This window comes from Perognathus longimembris, chromosome 11, assembly GCF_023159225.1.
Source record: "Perognathus longimembris pacificus isolate PPM17 chromosome 11, ASM2315922v1, whole genome shotgun sequence".
Taxonomy (NCBI): Eukaryota; Metazoa; Chordata; class Mammalia; order Rodentia; family Heteromyidae; genus Perognathus; species Perognathus longimembris.
This window is the reverse complement of record NC_063171.1, coordinates 17183043-17203789: the sequence shown is the minus strand read 5'-3', so window position 1 is coordinate 17203789 and position 20747 is coordinate 17183043. Positions and strand designations below refer to the sequence as shown.

Here is a 20747-nt window from a genome sequence, read left to right as displayed (position 1 = left end):
TTAAGACAAATGTCTATTGGGGATGAATATTTGATAGTGGATGCTAAGTAACATACAGTTTCTTGAATAAAAATATCTAAGACACTAAGGAGTTAAGAAAGAAAAATATTACAGGAACAGGAAGGAATCTAGGCTGAATGGAAGGAATGTGAAGAAGAAATATCAGAAAGCAGAAAGCTAGGAGACAATTTGATCCAATACAAGTGGTTAATGTATACTGTTAAGTAAGAATGTGATACATACATATCTATGTCTGTATCTGTCTGTCTGTGTCTGTCTCTATATCTGTCTAATGACCTATCTGTCTGTCTGTCTTTCTGTCTATCTATCTTGCATCAGGAAGAACAGAAAATCAGATTGGAGGCTGTATATGCAATAAAATCCGCAAGAAAAGTGAATGGTAGGAAATAAAGAGGAAGAGAGATAGAGTTATGATGAACACTAAATGAATAAGTTTCTAGCACTGAGAAGTAGATAGACTGAAAGATTACCCAGGGTTTGAGCTAAGTAGTTAAGAAGGTGGTACAACTTACAAAAATAGGGAAAGCATAGTTGGGAGAAAATATAATAAGTCCACTTTAGACTGCCAAAGTTGGAGTGACTCATAGAATATAGGAGTAGATATTTAACTGGAAATTAAAAACAAAAAAGTAGATCTCAAATGGTAAGTACAGCAGTCTGAAGGTAAAACTATATAAGTTTTTGAGAGGTGTTGTTTATTAAACTAAACAATTTGAAAATGCCTTTAAATGATAAGTAATGCAAGGTAGCAGGTTAAGTTCAGAGTAAAAGTGAAATGAGCAAAAGTGTGTGTGTTGTGTATCTCTGTGTGTGTGAGAGTGTGTGTGCAGAGAGAGAGAGAAACTGAGAGAGAGATATTTCTAGTTATAGTTACCTGCTGGTGAGACTGATGCAGTAGGAATATTCTGGGGTAGAGGGAGGGGAGGGTTACAGGAGCCATGTCAGGTGAGTAGTTAGCCTTAGTCTTGGTTGCAGATAGTTTGTTCCTGTAAAGGCAGGCAGCTGACTGCTATTGCAGGTAGACTAATACATAGCATTGTGGGAGAATATGCACATTTTCTTCTGATTGATTCTGATTTCTTCTGTTTTCTCAGAGCAGTAAAAGGCATAGTTAGTAAATAAGAAAATTGAGAAGAGGATGTATGAGAGCAAGAGTGTGAATATATATTTAATTTAAAATTCTATACCAATTTCTATTACTTTGTATATTTGGGGTGAATTGATAACTAAAAGTCGAGGGTTTTCTAGTGTGTGTGTGTGTGTGTGTGTGTGTGTGTGTGTGTGTGTGTATGTATGTATGTGTATGCATGTATGCATGTATGCATGTATGTGTTTGTGTGTATGCCTGGATCTGAATGTGTTGTGTTTGGGGCTTGAACTCAGGGCTTTGCTTTCTTTCTTGGATTTTGCTCAAAGCTAATCCCACTTCAGCTACACACTTCTACTTTGATCTTTTTGCTGCTTATTTGGAGAAAATAGTCTCAGATTGAACCTAATACCTTGATCTTCAGATCTCAACTTCTTTTTTTTTGGCCAGTCCTGGGCCTTGGACTCAGGGCCTGAGCACTGTCCCTGGCTTCTTCCCGCTCAAGGCTAGCACTCTGCCACTTGAGCCACAGCGCCGCTTCTGGCCGTTTTCTGTATATGTGGTGCTGGGGAATCGAACCTAGGGCCTTGTGTATCCGAGGCAGGCACTCTTGCCACTAGGCTATATCCCCAGCCCCAGATCTCAACTTCTTGAGCAACTAGGATTATAGTTGTGAACCACCCTTGCCCACCTCATATCACTTTATAGCATCCCCATGGCCTCCTGACCAAAGTGATTCCTCCCATGGCAAACTGATGTAAACCTGAAAAGAATTTGTTTGTTTGAAAACTCAAAACAACTTGCTTTATTTGAAATATTCGAAAGCTCCTCGTCTTTCTCCTACTCTTCCTTCTTCTCCTTCATTTGCTGATGAAGTAAGTGATTGCATTTTATTTTCTCAACAGGGTGGTGGTGATTGTCCAGAGATGAGTATTGGAGCTATAAAAATAGCCTTGGAGATTTCTCTTCCTGGTTCATTCATCTATGTTTTTACGGACGCACGGTCCAAGGACTACCGGCTCACCCATGAGGTGCTGCAGCTTATCCAACAGAAACAGTCTCAGGTGAGTAGAGTGTACTCCAGAACTTTCCTTCTGAGTTTAGCATGGCATTGCCTGTTCTCTGACTACTCCATAGGTGGTACATAACAGAAACTATTCACTTATTTACATCAGCATGTACGTATCATCTAATTTCATTGTAGTAAGTGTATACGTAATGTTTATAGATAATAGACTACCTTGTGTAATACTGAGAAGAAATGATTGGGGATTATTAAGATGCTCATTGCCATCTTATTTTTGTAACTGACAAAACCCTAAACCTAATGAAAAAGTCTTATATTTCCATTATTATCTCCCATGTGGGGTCCTGCCTGAGCCAGTTATTCATTATATCAGTTAGCTTTTGCTGCATAATGAATGGTCCTAATATTAAGTGATATAAGCCAATAAGTATTTCTTGTTTCTTACAGTTCATTATTTCTTACAGTTAGAAGTGATGTTAATTTAAACTAGTTGTGCATCATTGTAATCTGGGTATGTTTGGAGTTTGGCTTATCTAAGTAGGACTCTGGGCATATTGGCTTTGCCCCGTTGGTTTCTTAGTGTCTGATAGGAGTAGCTAGCTTAGTCATGACATTCACAGCCTTAGAAGAAGCAGTAGAGAGAAAATGGAAATGCACAATGCCTTTTGGAATGAAGCATTGAATTTGTAGAATTTTGTCTTTGCCTCATGACTTTGGCCAAGCAGATTGTATGCCTAAGCTTAGATTGAAGGATGACAAAATGAGCTCTAATGCTTAGTGAAGAGAACTACAAAATTATTCGGCAAAGTATGTAGATACTCAGAGAGGTGAGGAGTGGAGGCGATGGGGTAGTCTAACACCATCATGGCTCATATGTCTGACATGCAAGCATGTCCCTTCTGGACTCACTATTAAACAGAGTACAAGGTTAAGATATATGTGTTCATATGGATTCTGCTTGCCTACTAATATGTTAAGAGATGCCCGGTAATTATGTTGATTTCTGGAAACCACTGAACTGTCTCTTCTTATAAAAATCACAGGTTGTGTTTGTGCTTACTGGAGACTGTGATGACAGGGACCATATTGGATATAAAGTCTATGAAGAAATTGCTTCTACAAGTTCTGGTCAAGTATTCCATTTGGACAAAAAGCAAGTGAACGAGGTGAGTTTAAGAGAGTGGGTCTCCTTTCTTGCCAATGTCAGGCTACCCAGTGGTGATAGGTTTGATTTGAAAAGCAATTTTGGCAAATAGCTTTTACTCCTGGGACATTAACAGGATGATGATAGCACTGAAGTAAGGTGGAGAAACAGATTTAGCTGACATGTATTTCTAGATTGTATTGTTATAAAATTGACTAGTATGAAAACATCCTTTATTGTCCTTGTGGTTTTGTAAAGTCTTTTTGTATTACTGATGAATGACTTTTGAATAACTAGTAAAATGAGACTTAACTGGTTATTGAGGTAGAATGTGAACAAAATTTGAATGAGGCCCTCCCTCTAAGCTTATAGTAAAAGAAAATACCAACTATTTAAGTAGTGTAGACTTACTGAAATATTTTATAACAAAATCTATATTGTTGGAAATCTTGGTATTCCCTAAAATAAGTCTTTGGTATAGGTGTAATTGGCATGATTTCTTCTTTCTCCTTTATATTGTCCTCCTTTGACCTCACTCATGGTAATAACATTTGATTGCTTAATATTTATTTTATTTGCTTCATACTTAATTTATTAATTTATTGGTTACTACTTAGATTTCTAGGAACATACAAGACAAAGATTTCCAATTAGCTTATTTACATTTCATTGCTGTACCTACACAAGGTCTGTTCATTTTCATGACAGATTGCTTTGTATCGTGACTGACATGGTACAGTAGTTGTCCTATAACTAAAGAATTCTTATTATATCATAGTGGAAATAAAAGAACATTTAACATTTCTAGAGTGAATTGTTTCTCAAAGTATTTTTACTGTATATATGTATATATACTTTATATAAGACTGTTGTAGATATATATGTAGTATATTGTGTGTATATATAGTCCATATTTAGACTATATAGGTATATATGTAGAGCGAGAGTCACACATAGTATATATATTCATTAGAACACACACATGGATATATATAATATACATGTACACACATGCACACACACATATGTGTGTATATATATATACCTGGAAGGTTATATATACCTGAAGGGTTACTGTGCCAACTTTAGTGACTGGTCAATGTCTGGGTAAGGTCTTACAAAGCCTTTAGCACTTAATTTGCATAAAATTTTAATTGATAATTTAGAAGCCTTTCGGACAAGAGTTTTAGGAACCTAATAAAAGGAAAGGCTGGTGCCTGTAGTTGTTTTTCACCCCCAAATCTGTTCAGCCAGTGTTACCAGCATCAGGTGGGGTATAGGTGAGACATGGCATCGTTTTCTCCTGCATTAGTGAGTTCTTCTCCTGATTGGGATTTGATAAGGTTTTGGTTGGAAGGGGTTTGGGTACCAGCGAGGTTATCGTGTCCAGCAGATCTATAGTATGGTTCCCAGAAGGCACTGGATAAGAGACGAGATGAGCAGACTCATTGCCAGCACTAAAGGCTTCTGAAAGCACAAGCTCACAGACCTGTTGGTGAGCAGTCAGACACAGCATAGAGGTCCTGAAAGAAAGTTGGTTGAGGTCATGAGAAAAACCAAAAGAATGACTTTTTAAAATTAGTTGGTCCTAGAGCAAGAAAAAAAGCATATATATGTCCTGTGACTTTGACTTCATTTATATACCCATACCCAAGGGAAATTCTCTGACAAAAACTTGAAATTACTGTCTTAGAGGAAAATAAGCCTCCAAGAGGTACATATTTTATTAGATAAGTCATATAATTTGCAATTTTATAATCTTACTAATTTTTCAAAATTCTGAAAATTGCAAAAGCTGCCAGAATGACAAGATCCTCTAATTAGCAAAATGTTTCTGTAAACTGCAGGAAATTTGACAGATATTATTAAACGCACTGGCTTGTTCAGTGTTTTTTTCCTAGATGGTGAATATGTCTTGGATTTTAAATATAACTTTGGCAGATTAGGAGTAGAACAAAATCCTATTTAAAAAAATTGAGTTGGATGCCAACAGACTGTGTCTTGATTTATCTGCCAATCAGCAACTGGAAACCCCTAGCCAGAAATGTAACAAGGTATGACTCATTTCCTTTCTGCCAGGGAGGCTTGAGGACCATGTAGTCAGGAGTTTCTTAGAGAAATTCTCTTTATTCACACATTTCTGTGCATGTATGTGAATATGTGATATGAGCCTGGCAGCTTGTAAGTTTAAGAATAAAACAATTACAAAGGAGAAGGAAGAATTAGGAGAATCTAGTCTGGGGTAAATCAACAGTCTTTACCCATCTTAATGCTGAGCCTCTATGGTTAGATGCATAATAACAATTATTATTAGGTGCTAATAATAAAATAGTCCCTAGTACTGTCAGTAATGATGATTACATATCATTATATGAATAATTATCACCAATAATAGCATCAATATTCAAATTAACATCCTTAATTATGATTAATTTCTATAGTTATTTTTTACAACAAAATATAGATCTTTCATTTTTCTTTTTAGTGCCATATTATATATGCATATACACACAAGCTCTCTCTCTCTCACTCTCTCTCTCACACACACACACACATACACACACACTCACATTTATGAAGTGGGCTTTGCAAGCCTTAGTTTCCTGTTTGTGAAACAGAGATGATGGAATCTCTATTTTAGAAGGTGACCTGAATTAAATGAGATAATGCATAGCTCATGTTCTATAGCAGGTCTGGTACAAGGAGGGAAGTGTTGCTGCTTTGCTTTTTAAGTAGCAGGATTGAGCTACTATGTTTGTTCAAAACTGCATGATGAATTTTTGCTGGGTCCTAAATCTGAATCGAAAAATTCAAGAAGAGTTTGCATTTTTCTATAAGAAAAGATACTGCGGAAGCTTGCTGAAACTGTAAATCAACATGTTCCTCAAAGCAAGCCACCAATATGGGAATTTTTGTTAACAAGAAGCATTGTGACTATTAAAAACTGTGCTAGAAAATTTTTTGATAGGCGATTCAGTCATTTTACTTTTATCATTGTTATGAATTCTTTTATTATACAAACCTTACAAATTGTAAGCAAAATAGATAATCCGCTGACACATATACATATAATCACAAGAATTTCAGGGAAGACCCACACACCTTACAATTAATTCAAGTGTGTGTGTGTGTTGTGTGTATACACTCTTAATTCAGGATTTTTTTTTAATGTACTCTTTCTACAAAATCTGTAGAGGATTACTGTTTTGATCTCTTCACCTACCTCATCTACTTCCTAACTTAGTAAAGTGTATTTTGTATCAAATCACTTTAGGAAACTTAAAAGTGATATTACTTTTTGTTATTTTTTTAAACAATGAACTAGAGTGATTGAATGATTGAGATCTAGGCATCTTTCATCTTTGTTTAACATAAAAGCAAAACCAAAGTGAAGAAATTTTCTGGCTGAGGATCAGACCAACAACAAAGACCACTTCTCCATTTATTTACGGGATGAGTAATTGTCTTCTGGCACTCAGAAATATCCTGTGTGAAAGAAGGTAAAATAGGAAAATATATACTGTGAGATGATTCACTTCCTTATCCCTTTTCCACCTCCCCCACTCAACTCATGTCCTGCAACACTCCTTTATTCCCTAAATAATTTCTCTTTCAACATCTCAACATGGTGGATTGGTCCTATTCCAGTAATTATTAACATTTCCAACCTCTTCAAGAGGCTTAATATCAATAATCATCCTAGCATAAAAGAAATGACTCACTCAAAGGGACAAAATGGTCTTTAATGAATGATGATTTTTCATTGTTTGAGAAAAGCTATGAGCAGCCAAAAAGAAATGGTGAAACATCAGGAATACAGAAACTTACATTGCTTCTAAGTTTGAAGTGGAGGAGGAGGGCATTCACACTAGTCCTCAGTGTGGCCCAGGCTGAGGAACCATCAAAAATACTGTCTTGGATCAGTAGAGGTCTTCCTATGTCCCAGGTGCTTTCAGTTTTCCCCAGTCTAACTGGAAGCCTTAATACCAGAGTCAGTCCATAAAAATCAACATCCCACTGCATAGAACTACCAAAAGGGTAGACAATCAAAATAATTTTCACTAAAAAAAAAACCCAGCAAAACACAACTGTCTAACAGTTATCATTTCAGGCTCATAGTCATACTGACTGTAAATCAATTACATATGTTTCTTTGTCTCAGCTTCTTTATCTGTAAGCAGTAGAATGATTATATTTACCTTACAAGGTTGTTGGGTCTTAGGCCATAGATACTGATTACTATTATTTTTATATTACAGTCAAAATACTCTGTGCTCCGTCTCTGTAAAATGTTTCTTGAGGCAAGAAACAATCTCTCTCTCTCTCTCTCTCTCTCTCTCTCTCTCTCTCTCTCTCTCTCTCTCAAATCTTCATGTGCCTCTGTGATTAGATGGCCAAAGGTGGCATGCTTTAATTGGAAGCTCTTGGGATTTAGGAAGACCTGGGTGGGTTTGTTTTATCACTGGAGGACAACAGCTTGGGGTAAAGATAATCCCTAGAAAAGAGAAGGTCTCTCTCCTCGACTTTCCAATTACTCGTGGGACACAAGTTTTTGAAACGGAAGGAGAAAAGAGTTCCAAGGGGTTTCACAAAAGGAGACTTACAAGGAAGAAAGCCAGCCAAAAGCCTGTTGAGTAAACCAGGGAGAAAATGAAAGGGAAGAAAGGAATATCCCAGACACACAGAGGGTCTGTGGCAAAGAAGCTCAAAAGGCCCCATGGGTGTTAATACTCTCTGAGATGAATATATAACAGCCTAATAAAATCATTAAAGAATTCTACTGACTACCTAGGGAATGAAAAACAACATCAATATTACTACTACTGTTAATGATAACATAACCCTCTTAGAGTGTTTATTATGCTCCGTGCATGATGCTGAGAATTATTTCTTGAATCCCCACAGTAATCTTTTGAGGGAGTCTTGTGGGTAGGTAGTCTTTTCTCTGCAAGGTCACATTGGAGTCAGCATACGCAGTTGCAGCTGCTGAGAGAAAGAGGACTGGGTTGGAGGCTCTGGATGCCCTGCCTGAAGGAGGAACAAGGTGCTTTGGGACCTGAGAAACACCCTGGAACTGAGAGTTGACCAATCTGGTGGGGAGAGAGGGAGAGTAGAGGGCTTCCCTGGAGGAGGACAGTATCACTCTTCTGTTGGTAACAGGAGTGGAGAGATTCTCAGATAAAGGAAACATCTTTATTTTTGTTTTTCCACTGGGGAATTTCTAGTGGGAAAGAGGAACTAGAACGTCCTAGTTATTTCAGGGAAAGTAACTAACACTCAGGGAAAAATGAAGTGACAATCTGTGAAATATCCAGAAAACTGGCAAAATGAAAGCCTCATAGTTCTCTTGCTAGTTTTACAGTTAGTTTTCCTGGGCTCAGCATTGATATCATAAAAAGCAAAAACATTGCTGCAGTATGAGATTGGCACAGCCACTTCCTGCTATTTTGGCGAATGGCCACTTTTGATTAGAATTCAGATGAAAATCTCTCTGCATATGAGCTAAGTGCTGAGAACTGCTCAGAGTCTTGAACAATTAGTAATATGAAGTGACGTATCTGCTGTTTCAGTCTCCCCTATCTCAAGTCTCACTGCAGACTGTAGTTAAAAAACATAACCTTACTACTGACCTTGAAAGTAAGTAGAAACAGGTGTTTCCTGTGAAATTTGAAAATGTGTCAGAGACAATTATAACATTCTAGAAAGTGACAGGAAATGTGTGGAAAGGATGTGGAAATATTTCCAGGAGCTCTTCTTTGAATTCTCCTCATTGAATATCAAAAGCCAAGCAGATAGCTCAGAGCATGTACATTAAAATAATATGGACATCTTCATATCCACAACCCTATCAGCAGAGGAATGTGGGTCTTTGTTCCAGTGAGATGCTTTCCTTCCCATGACACTGCTAAGATTGACATGTTATTCTAGGGAATGTCTGCTGGGAATGATAGTGTTGAGGTCCAGGTTACCTGTTAATTCCCAGGTACCTGGGGTGCTTTATTGGTCACAAATATGGTTAAATGAAGCCAGATGTTCTTTATGTTTGCATTTCTTTAGGCAAAACATTAAAATGAAAGTGATTTAATTAATTGCTTAAAATTCCCCTGGGGTGGGGAACTCCAACCACAGAAAGGGCTGTCTTGAAGGAAAGAAAAGCTTGTAAATACGTTTCAGAATGAATAATTTTTAGAAAGAACAAGACACATCTTTAAAGATAAACTTTAGTCAGGTGCATACTTTTTTTTTTTTGGTGCATAAAACTTTATTTGTCAAAACAGACAGCACACAAGATTTGGCTTATAGATTGTAGTTTTCCAAGCCCTGATATTGAACAAAAATCAGAGCTTTTGGAGAGATTTGATTGTAAGCTGTTTTCTTTTTTTTTATTTAGTATTATTTTTTTTAAGTTTTTATTATAAAACTGATGGACAGAGAGGTTACATTTTCACACGTTAGGCATTGGATACATTTCTTGTACTGTTTGTTACCTTGTCCCTCATACCCCCTCCCCCCTCCCCCTGTCCCCCCCTGAGGTGTTCAGTTCACTTACACCAAACAGTTTTGCAAGTATTGCTTTTGTTTTTGTTTCTCGTATTTTACCCTTTGTCTCTCAATTTTGGTATTCCCTTTGAATTTCCTAATTCTAATACCAGTACACACTGTTTCCCATACACTCAGATAAGATTACAGAGACAGTGTAGATACAATCACAAGAAGGTGATACACGAACATCATCAATAGTAGAAACTACAGATACACATGGGATGTTGAAAGTAGTTTCAACTCTGATATAACAATCATTTTCATAAAATGGATTTCATTTCACTTAGCATCATCTTATGGGATCATAAGGGTATAGCGATTGGGCTCTTGTGATCCTCTGTTGTGACTTGCCTAAACCTGTGCTAATTAGTCCCAATAAGGGAGACCATAGAGTCCATGTTTCTTTGGGTCTGGCTCACTTCACTTAGTATAATTTTTTCCAAGTCCTTCCATTTCCTTTCAAATGAGGCAATGTCATTCTTTCTGATAGAGGCATAAAATTCCATTGTGTATCTGTACCACATTTTCCTGGGTTGGTTCCAGATTCTCGCTATGACAAATTGCGCTGCAATGAACATTGTTGTGCTGGTGGCTTTACTTTGATTTTGTTGGTAGTTTTTGGATAAATACCCAAAAGTGGGGTTGTTGGGTCATAGGGGAGTTCTACATTTAGCCTTCTGAGGAATCTCCATACTGCTTGCCAGAGTGGCTGAACCAGTTTACATTCCCACCAACAATGAAGTAGGGTTCCCTTTTGGCCACATCCCCTCCAACAACTGTTATTGTTAGTTTTCTTGATATATGACATTCTTACTAGGGTGAGATGGAATCTCAGTGTTGTTTTGATTTGCATTTCCTTTATGGCCAGTGATGTAGAGAGGTGCATACTTTTAACAGGACTTGAACAAGCAAAAAATAAACCTGTTTATTGAGCTAATGCTATGTTGATTAGAAGCTAAGAGGAAATGTGCAGATCAACTAGGAGACAGATGTCAGCTGTCCCTTGAAGAGATGCCTGTGGGTACGAGAGTTAAGCTACCAAAAACTTAGTATATCAGCCTTCAATCTTTGGAAAATTCATATTGTACTGTTTTAAAAGAGATTAGCCCTTTTCCCCATTTAAAGAACTTAGTGTTCATTTTTACTGGAGTTGTGACAGATAAAGCAGAATTTGAATGGAGAGACATGTCTAAATGCTTGATATTTAAAACTGAAACAACTAGTTAGCCTCTGAAATCACAGCCCACTAATTTGGTTAACATGCTGGGAATTAGCAGTATCAGTAGTGTTGTGGGATAAATTCCACACACATTCAGCCATTTGGATATTACCTTTCATAGTTTATATGTAGAATTTTAAAGGATTTCTCTAGAGCATTTTTTTTGTTAGAGAAACACATTTCTATGACAGAGTACTAAGCATCTCTCTGTCATATATATATATATGACATGCATATGTTGTATATTTACATGATATTATATGAATATATATGATGTATATCATATATGACACATATATGATATATGTATGTAAGTATACATAAGTGTGATTATATATACATACATAGTCATGTATGAGTGTATATGATCTTTTAGGAATTGATAAATAAGACACCTGTCACTTAAGTGATTATGTGCCTGTTCTTTTAAGAATACTATGTTTTCATTTTGAAAATATCAAACCATTAAGGAAACAGTTGTATTTCACTTTTCAAGAACTTATAAAGGCATATAAAGCAATAATTATTTTTTTCATTTCTTTATTGTTAATGTGATGTACAGAGGGGTTACAGTTTCATATGTAAGACAGTGAGTACATTTATTTATTTTTCTTCTTTTCCATATCTTTATTGTCAAAGTGATGTACAGAGCGGTATATGTAAGGCAGTGAGTACATTTCTTATCCAACTTGTTACTTCCTCTCTCATTTTACCTTCCCCCCTTCCAATTACACCCTCCTGCATGAGTTGTACAGTTGGTTTACACCATATAGTTTTGTAAGTATTGCTATTGCACTGGTTTGTCTTTTTATCCCTTTCTGTTTTGATATTCCCTTTCCCTTCCCTAGTTCCAATACACATATCCGAGGTACTAAAATCAGTTACAGTGATATCAAGAGTAAAACCACAGAAAGGAAAGACAAAAGAAAAAGGGTATAATTTCACATGGCATGTTGAAAATAACAACAACAATGATAAACCACTTGTTTCCATAACTTGGAGTTCATTTCAATTAGCATTATCTTTTGTGTTCATCTGGACATAGCTATTGAGCTATTGTAATCTTCTGCTAGGACTATCCTAGACATGTACTAATTATTTCCAATGAGGGAAGAATTATTTTTTTCTTTGTAAGATCTATTAAAGATATATATATATATTTTTTTGCCAGTCCTGGGGCTTGGACTCAGGGCCTGAGCACTGTCCCTGGCTTCTTTTTGCTCAAGGCTAGCACTCTGCCACTTGAGTCACAGCACCACTTCTGGCCATTTTCTGTATATGTGGTGCTGGGGAATTGAACCCAGGGCTTCAAGTATACGAGGCAAACACTCTTGCCACTAGGCCATATCCCCAGCCCACTATTAAAGATATTTTATAAATGACCCAGCTCAAATTTTGGGGAAGAAGTATTTTGAATTCTGGCATTATCAAAAGACTTCTAAGTACCAGGACCTTCCCACCAGGAGATTTATATTTTAGGATAAGAAAGGATACTTTTTTTTGTTTCTATTGCAAGAAAGGGGAAAATTAAGAAATCTAATTACAACATGTTTTTCTCCCGAACAAGAAGTGAGGACTGTCTCTATATTGATGCAATTGTGGAGGAAACATGCTAATGTTTTTTCCCTTAATGGAGATAAGTGAATAATTTGCCCCAAGGTTATTTGCTTTTGTTAGTGTTTAGATATAATTGAGATTTTATAATCTTTTAATTTTCTTTTCTTCACTACTTATCCAGGATCTTCAGTATAGAATTACAATTTTCAGGAAAGAAAAAGTTTCATCAAACACAGTTGATAAACATTACCTTAAAGTAGAAAGAAAATAGTTCCTTTCATAATTCTCTCAACTTAATGTAGCTTCAAATCCTTGAGGAAAAGAGGTGTTTTCTAAAAACTAGGTTACAGAATTTATGGATAGTCAAATGTTGGGATTCACTCATGAAAGTGGAGGCTAAAATCAGGAGGATTGTGGTTTGAGGCCAGCCTTGGCATACACATGAGACTGTCTCAACACTAGCTGGACATAGGTATGTGCCTGTCCAAAAACAAAAACAAAAATTAATGAGATTTCTTTTCAGTGGAAAAAGCTGACTGTGGTAGGTCACATATCATCCCAGCTAGACGAAATTCTAAATACGTAGATTGTGTTTCAGGCATGTGCTCTAGCAGGAAATGAGACTTATCCAAAAAAATCACCAGTATAGAAAAGGGCAGGATGTCTGACTGTGTAGAACACCTGTCTAGCAAGGTTAGGCCTTTGAGTTCAAACCTTATAAATAACAAAATAAGAATCAAAAACATAACGTTGAGCTGAGAATATAGCCTAGTGGCAAGAGTGCTTGCCTCATACACATGAAGCCCTGGGTTTGATTCCTCAGCACCACATATATAGAAAATGGCCAGAAGTGGCGTGGTGGCTCAAGTGGCCGAGTGCTAGCCTTGAGCAAGAAGAAGCCAGAGACAGTGCTCAGGCCCTGAGTTCAAGGCCCAGGTCTGGCAAAACAAAACAAAACAAAACAAACCACATAAAGTCATTTGCACTAAAGAAAATAATAACTACCAGCCCACCTTCCACACTCCAAGGAAATAGGTTCAAAATGTCTCAGAACAGCAGATACTCTGCTTAGGCATCCTGAAAATTTTGCCATTCCTGAAGTGGTCGGAAGCCACCTGCCACTCACCTTCATGTACCTGTGTAGCTTCTAGTCATCTCCAATCTCAGGTTAGAGGTCACTTTCTGGGCTGATTCCTCATATTGGGGTAGGTATCTAGCTCTTGGCTTTCTCTCTTTCTATACCTTGTTTTGTTATAATGACAATGCACCTGCTGTTCTGGCTGTAAATTCCACACTAGCAAAACCTACTCTAATGTTTCTTCTTCCTACCACATTGCCAAACATATGGTTGATTTGTAGATGCATAACTTCTATTGAATGAGTGACTGAAGAAAGGAAATAAGTCAGTAAAGTTACTAGTTGCATTAGGAAAATCTGAATACAATTTTATGGCCTAATACTTTTTGTAAGTTGTAGTAACCATGGGAAATTGAGGGAGAAAGGCTTGTCTCACTGATTAGTTTTATTGTGCACAGGGAAGCCTTGTATTACAAGCATAGTAGATACGATGTAGGCTGGAATGCTCGGTCTAAGCCCCAGCATGACCTAGAATCCTGTCCAGAGCTATTCATGTTCCTTTCTGAAAAGTATGTGGATTTATTTGAATGGTGTTGGGGCTTAAACTCAGAGCCTGGGCACTGTTGCTTAACAATAACTGATTTTACTTTTTTGTTTTTATGGTCAATTGGAGATAAACAGAATCTCAAGGACTTTCCTGCCTGAGCTGGCTTGGAACTTTTTGGAACTGAGATCCTCATATCTCAGCCTCCTCAGTAGCTAGGATTACAGGAGTGACCCATCACCACCTGGCTAGAATATTCTTTGACGGCTAGTGGAATCTTGCAGGCCCATCTGGACTCTTGATTACATAATTCTGTTCATCAGCTAACACTGTCTTCTTTGATACACATTGAATCAGTTTGTAAGACTGACTGTTCCTGCCAGTGACTCTGTACTTGGGGAACTTTATTTTTGTACCGGCACAATCAACATGAACAACTTATGTTTTAGAAAGATGAATATGCAGGCCTGGTCTGGTGACTCATGCCTATATTTGCAGAAAATCAGGAGATGAAACATTAGGATTTCAATTTGAGACCACCCTGGGAATAGTGAAATCCTAGCCCAACCAATAAACCAGGCATGGTGGTGTGCACCTGTTATCTTAGATATGCTGAAGCCAGAAATAGTAGGAGTGAGATCTAAATCTAGTCCCAGGCAAAAGTGTGAGACCTTATCCAAAATATAAGTAAGAACACAAAAGGGTTGAGGGAGATGGCTCAATAGTACAGTGTCTACTTAGCAAAGGCAAACCCCTGCTATAATCAAAAAGGGAAGAAGGAATGTAGATATGTAGAGAGAGATCACAGAGCTGTTATCCATTTGCTACAGAGTTCCTTTATATGAGGCAATGAATACTTGGAAAAGAGGATTTTTTTAAAAGTAATAATAGCTACCTTATTATAAGGCACCACCTGTTATGTTAACATGAAGTCAGTGGATCAAATGATACTTTTCTCTCTTTATATGAAATAAAAAGTATCCTCTTACACTGAACAGTTAAGTGAGAAAAATCATGACTAGGGAAAGGCACACAAAATGGTCAGTTAGTTTATTTTAATCTACTTCCTTCTTTAGGAAATCAATGCTTGAATTTTGAATATTTTATAGTAGGAGAAATGTTACAAAAATAGTTATCCTGATTCTGGCTTTCTGGATTTTTACTTTGATTTCTTTTTACAATTTCCTCCATTTTTTAAATTGGAAATGTGGAACTAGGCATAGTACTGAATACTTTACTTTAGACAAATATTGCTTATGAATCCAGTTTGCAGAATTAAACTGAACAAGTTCAGTTTCAGATAGTGTTTCCATAGAAGTTTTATTGAAGTAGCCAGATTTTTACAAAATTAAAAATAAAATACAATTTGTGTTCTGCCACCAAAACGTATTTTGGCTTTTTTTTTTCATCTTCAAAAATATTTATGTAAGACACTTTTCAGTATTTTCTTATTTTGCTCAATCTTTATAAATCCTCTTTCAGAAAGGCCTGGAAGTTAACATTCAGAATCTATAAGTGAACTTAATTCTTTTTTAATCCTTTAGCTTAAATAGCTGTAAAAAAAGACAAGCACTTGGATGGAACAACCTTCATTTCACACTTGAAGATTTTCCAGACTCAATAACTTTTCCAGAGAAGTTGACATTTCTTTTTTGTTTTAGGAGATTGGTATATAAGTGTTACTTTCTTTTTATGGGCCAATAGGCTCCCTTGGCTGGCTGTGCTGACCGAGAGAGACCCCCACAAATACCTTGGTTTATGCAGCTGTGGAATGAAGCAATGTGAAGGGAACTGTAATGAAGCATTTTAGCCAATTGTTCCCTACCTGATGAAATAATGAGAAAATTAATGCACTGTTCTTGTGCCAATATTAAGGAAACAACTTAGCTCTTTTATGCGTATGAAGCTGCTCTTTGATTACACAGCTAAGTGGCTTCTGGAGTTTGGCACCAGTCTTGAGTCTCTGAAGGTCGGCTTTATTCTAGCTTCTATTGGAAAGTACTGCTTTTACTTGTTTTATGTGTTGGTTTTGTGTAGAATGGATTTAATTAGTGTCCTTCCTGTTTGTTTGTTTTTTTTTTTTTGGCCAGTCCTGGGCTTTGGACTCAGGGCCTGAGCACTGTCCCTGGCTTCTTCCCGCTCAAGGCTAGCACTCTGCCACTTGAGCCACAGCGCCGCTTCTGGCCGTTTTCTGTATATGTGGTGCTGGGGAATCGAACCCAGGGCCTCGTGTATCCGAGGCAGGCACTCTTGCCACTAGGCCATATCCCCAGCCCTGTTTTTGTTTTTAAAGAAGCTTGAAAGTATTGATATATTTATCTCTAGGTTTCTAAAGCTAGTAATCAAAAACTGTCATCCATGCATAAGCTTTTATTTTGTGTTTTGTACTAGTCCTGGTTTCTTGGAAACATTTGAGGAAATCTAGAGGGAAAATGGTTTTAGTAACCATTAAGAATTTGGTATATTAGAACAAACTCATTCATTATTCTGTAATATGAAGATGCACCACTTAGGTATTTCATGAAAAAGTTGATGAAAATAATAACAAAAATAGTCTGCTCCCTTAAACAATAGTCATAAAATCATAATTAGGGCAGGGTTTGGCAATGTATCCTTGTCATATCAGTTACTCCAAAGTTTGAGGCAAAAAGATCAACAATTCAAGGGTGGACCTGTCAGTCTCAAAACCAAAATACAAACAAAAGGGCTGAGGTGTGACTCTAGTGGTAGAGTGCTTATGAAAATTATTAATCTAATATTTACAATAACAACTATAGATGTAAGTGAAGTTGAGAACCAGGTAATGCCATTCCATTTTCAGAATTGTCAAATAGGTAAATAATGAGTCTTTCTTTGTTAAAAATTATTTAATGGAGTGACTAATTTCTCAGTCTTTCTTTTTTGCTAATTCACTGCCATGATTGCACTCAATGCCACTATAATGACTGTCCTCTAAATTATAGCTCTCAGGCATAAACAAGCTTACTACCTATTATTCTACTCTTCAGACTTACAAACACAATGTGTGGACTAGAAGATTTGGGATGAGAGATTAATTCTATTGCTCAATGCCAGGTACATTATTACTCTCTTTAATTTACTCTGAGTAAAAATAGAGATAGGAGCCAGTCCTCTATCCTGCTACTTGTAATATTTCCTAAGACAAATAAATTCCACTTGCCTGTTTTCCTATGCCAATAATAGTTCCCTTAGAGAGAATGATTCTATGAATACCAATTTTTAACATTGTCTTTCTGCAGTGTTATATTCATTCTACAACGATTCATCTGTAGCAAATCCACCTTTCTGAATTAAAAAAAAAAACCTAAGGGGCTGGGAATATGGCCTAGTGGTAAAGAGCTCGCCTCGTATACATGAAGCCTTGGGTTCAATTCCTCAGCACCACATAAAAAAAGAAAAGCCAGAAGTGGTGCTGTGGCTCAAGTTGTAGAGTGCTAGCCTTGAGAAAAAGGAAGCCAGGGACAGTGCTCAGGCCCTGAGTTCAAGTCAGGACTGGCAATAAATCAACAAACAAAAATACCTAAATGTTTATTTGTGGGATTCTGCCTAAGGATTATTATCATTTGAATAACTCAAAGATGGAGACATATAGACTTTGGACACTTTTCTTGGACCAAATACTTCAGTCTTTAATATCAAGATAAAAATTACAAACATTTATGGTTATAAAATATATAAGATATAGTTGGGATGTAGCTCAGTGCAAAGTGCGTAGCAAGTGCAATGTCCTGGGTTTGATCCCCAGTACCAAAACAGAAAAGACTACATATATATGTAAGATATAGAAGAAAGCAGCAGAACAAGACAGTAAGAGGGGGAGAGGGAGAAATTCATTCAGTTACTCAGTGGCCTTTTAGGCATGATCTAAATAAAAGTAAAATCCAACAAGCATGGTTAAATAGTTAAATGTACAACAGAAAGAGATTCTCTAGTAAGGTGTTTATGAACTTTGCCTTTGAAAAGTTAATGATAAAGCTAGAATTAATGGAGAATGTTTATCTTATACAAAATGTATTATACTTATACATCAAAAATATGTTCAAGCTGGGCACTGGTGGGTCAGACCTGTAATGGTTCCCATGTATAGTGAACCTGAACAAAAAAAGTTCCCAAGAATCTATCGTCCATTAACCAGCAAAATGCTGGACTAGAATCATGGCTCAAGTAGTGGAGAAATAGCTATAAGCATAAAGGCAGAGGGAGAGAGAGAGAGAGAGAGAGAGAGAGAGAGAGAGAGAGAGAGAGAGAGAGAGAGAGAGAGAGAGAGACACCCTGAGTTCAATACCAGTACTTGCACAGATGTTCAAATTTCCAAACTTAAATAAATAAAACATATACTTTTTTTTTTCCAGTCCTGGCACTTGCACTCAGGCCCTGAGCACTGTTCCTGGCTTCTTTTTGTTCAAGGCTAGCACTCTGCCACTTGAGCCACAGTGCCTCTTCTGTCCTTTTCTGTATATGTGGTACTGAGGAATCGAACCCAGGGCTTCATGTATATGAGGCAAGCACTCTTGCCACTAGGCCATATTCCCAGCCCAACATATACTTTTTTTTTTTAAAAAAAAAGAAAATTGTGTTTATTACTTCAGACTTGGTTCTATTACATAAACAGAAAGCCCACAGACTGGGAGAAGATCTTTACCAGACATTCAACAGACAAAGGCCTCATATCTAAAATATATGCAGAACTAAAAAAATTACCTTCTTCCAAAACAAAACCGCAAAGAACCAATAGCCCCCTCATCAAGTGGTCTAAAGACTTACAAAGAGACTTCTCTGATGAGGAAATGAGAATGGCCAAGAGACATATGAAAAAATGCTCTACATCACTGGCCATAAAAGAAATGCAAATCAAAACAACATTGAGATTCCATCTCACCCCAGTAAGAATGTCATATATCAAGAAAACTAACAATAACAATTGTTGGAGGGGATGTGGCCAAAAGGGAACCCTACTTCATTGTTGGTGGGAATGTAAACTGGTTCAGCCACTCTGGCAAGCAGTACGGAGATTCCTCAGAAGGCTAAATATAGAACTCCCCTTTGACCCAGCAGCCCCACTTTTGGGTATCTATCAAAAGACTACAAACAAAATCACAGTAATGCCACCAGCACAACAATGTTCATCGCAGCACAATTTGTCATAGCGAGAATCTGGAACCAACCCAGATGCCCCTCCGTAGACGAATGGATCAGGAAAATGTGGTACATATACACAATGGAATTTTATGCCTCTATCAGAAAGAATGACATTGTTCCATTTGTAAGGAAATGGAAGGACTTGGAAAAAGTTATACTAAGAGAAGTGAGCCAGACCCAAAGAAACATGGGCTCTATGGTCTCCCTTATTGGGAATAATTAGGACAGGTTTAGGCAAGTCATAGCAGAGCATCACAAGGCCCAATAGCTATACCCTTATGAACACATAAGATGATGCTAAGTGAAATGAACTCCATGTTATGGAAACAATTGTTATATCACAGTTGTAACTACTTTCAACGTCCTATGTGTATCTGTAGCCTCTATTATTGATGATGTTCTTGTATCACATTCCTGTGGTTGTACCTACACTATCTTTGTAATCTTATCTGAGTATATTGGAAACCGTGTTTACTGGTATTGGAAGTAGGAAATTCAAAGGGAATACCAAATTTGAGAGACACAGGGTAAAAAAAGAGAAAAAATTACAAAAGCAATACTTGTAAAACTGTTTGGTGTAAGTGAACTGAACACCTGGGGGGGGAGGTAAAAGGGGGGGAAGGGAGGGGGGTATGAGGGACAAAGTAACAAACTGTACAAGAAATGTATCCAATGCCTAAGGTATGAAACTGTAACCTCTCTGTACATCAGTTTGATAATAAAAATTTGAAAAAAAAAGAAAATTGTGTTTATTACTTCAGACTTGGTTCTATTACATCAAATTTCGTTTGCTTATAGCTTGTATGGAAAATAAGTATTGTGACAAATGTGCACTCAATGCATGCATGACTGTAATAATGTCGGCTCTTGAGACCCATCACTTCAAATCTGTATCTCTGCACCAATTAAGGTAAACTTCCTCATTCTGAAAACTCATCTTTACTGCCATCTGAACATTGTCCAAAGTGTTTTTGTTGGAATTCCAATTCCTCTGTGATCTAGCCTCACCTTGCTATGCACATGGGTCCCTAGGTATTTCCTAATACTCACCCCACCTAATTAGCCTGTGTATCTCCTCTCCACACTGTTGATACATTGCTGCCTCTGCTTCCTCAGCCTCTTTGACTGAGAGTAACCTCACTGGACAGCTCCTGACCACTCAGGTCCGTGTTATGTTTCATGAAAGACATGACTCCTTCCTGTTAATCATTTCTCATTGCACTCTCTGCAGTACTTTTGTGTGTTACATCTACATTACTTCTGTGTGTTTTGACACACTTTTCTCATCCTTTCTAAGTGTTGTTCTATTAGCATGAACAATTTAATCTCTTAAATTTAATGGCCCAGAATGATTAGAAGTACTCTTTC

The 20747-nt window shown here is 37.1% G+C and overlaps 1 protein-coding gene across 6 annotated transcripts in view; it reads left to right on the top strand.

The window, feature by feature from the left end:
• Positions 1–20747, top strand: part of Hmcn1 (hemicentin 1) — a 429493-nt gene that overhangs the window by 134009 nt on the left and 274737 nt on the right. For all 6 annotated transcript variants that reach the window (XR_007212651.1, XM_048358109.1, XM_048358110.1 and 3 more), the window contains exons 3-4: positions 2014–2172; positions 3179–3301. Coding sequence is in view for 5 of the 6 variants with exons in the window: in XM_048358109.1 (XP_048214066.1) it covers positions 2014–2172; positions 3179–3301 (282 nt within the window). In the remaining variant the exon portion in view is untranslated. The remainder of the gene's footprint in view (positions 1–2013; positions 2173–3178; positions 3302–20747) is intronic.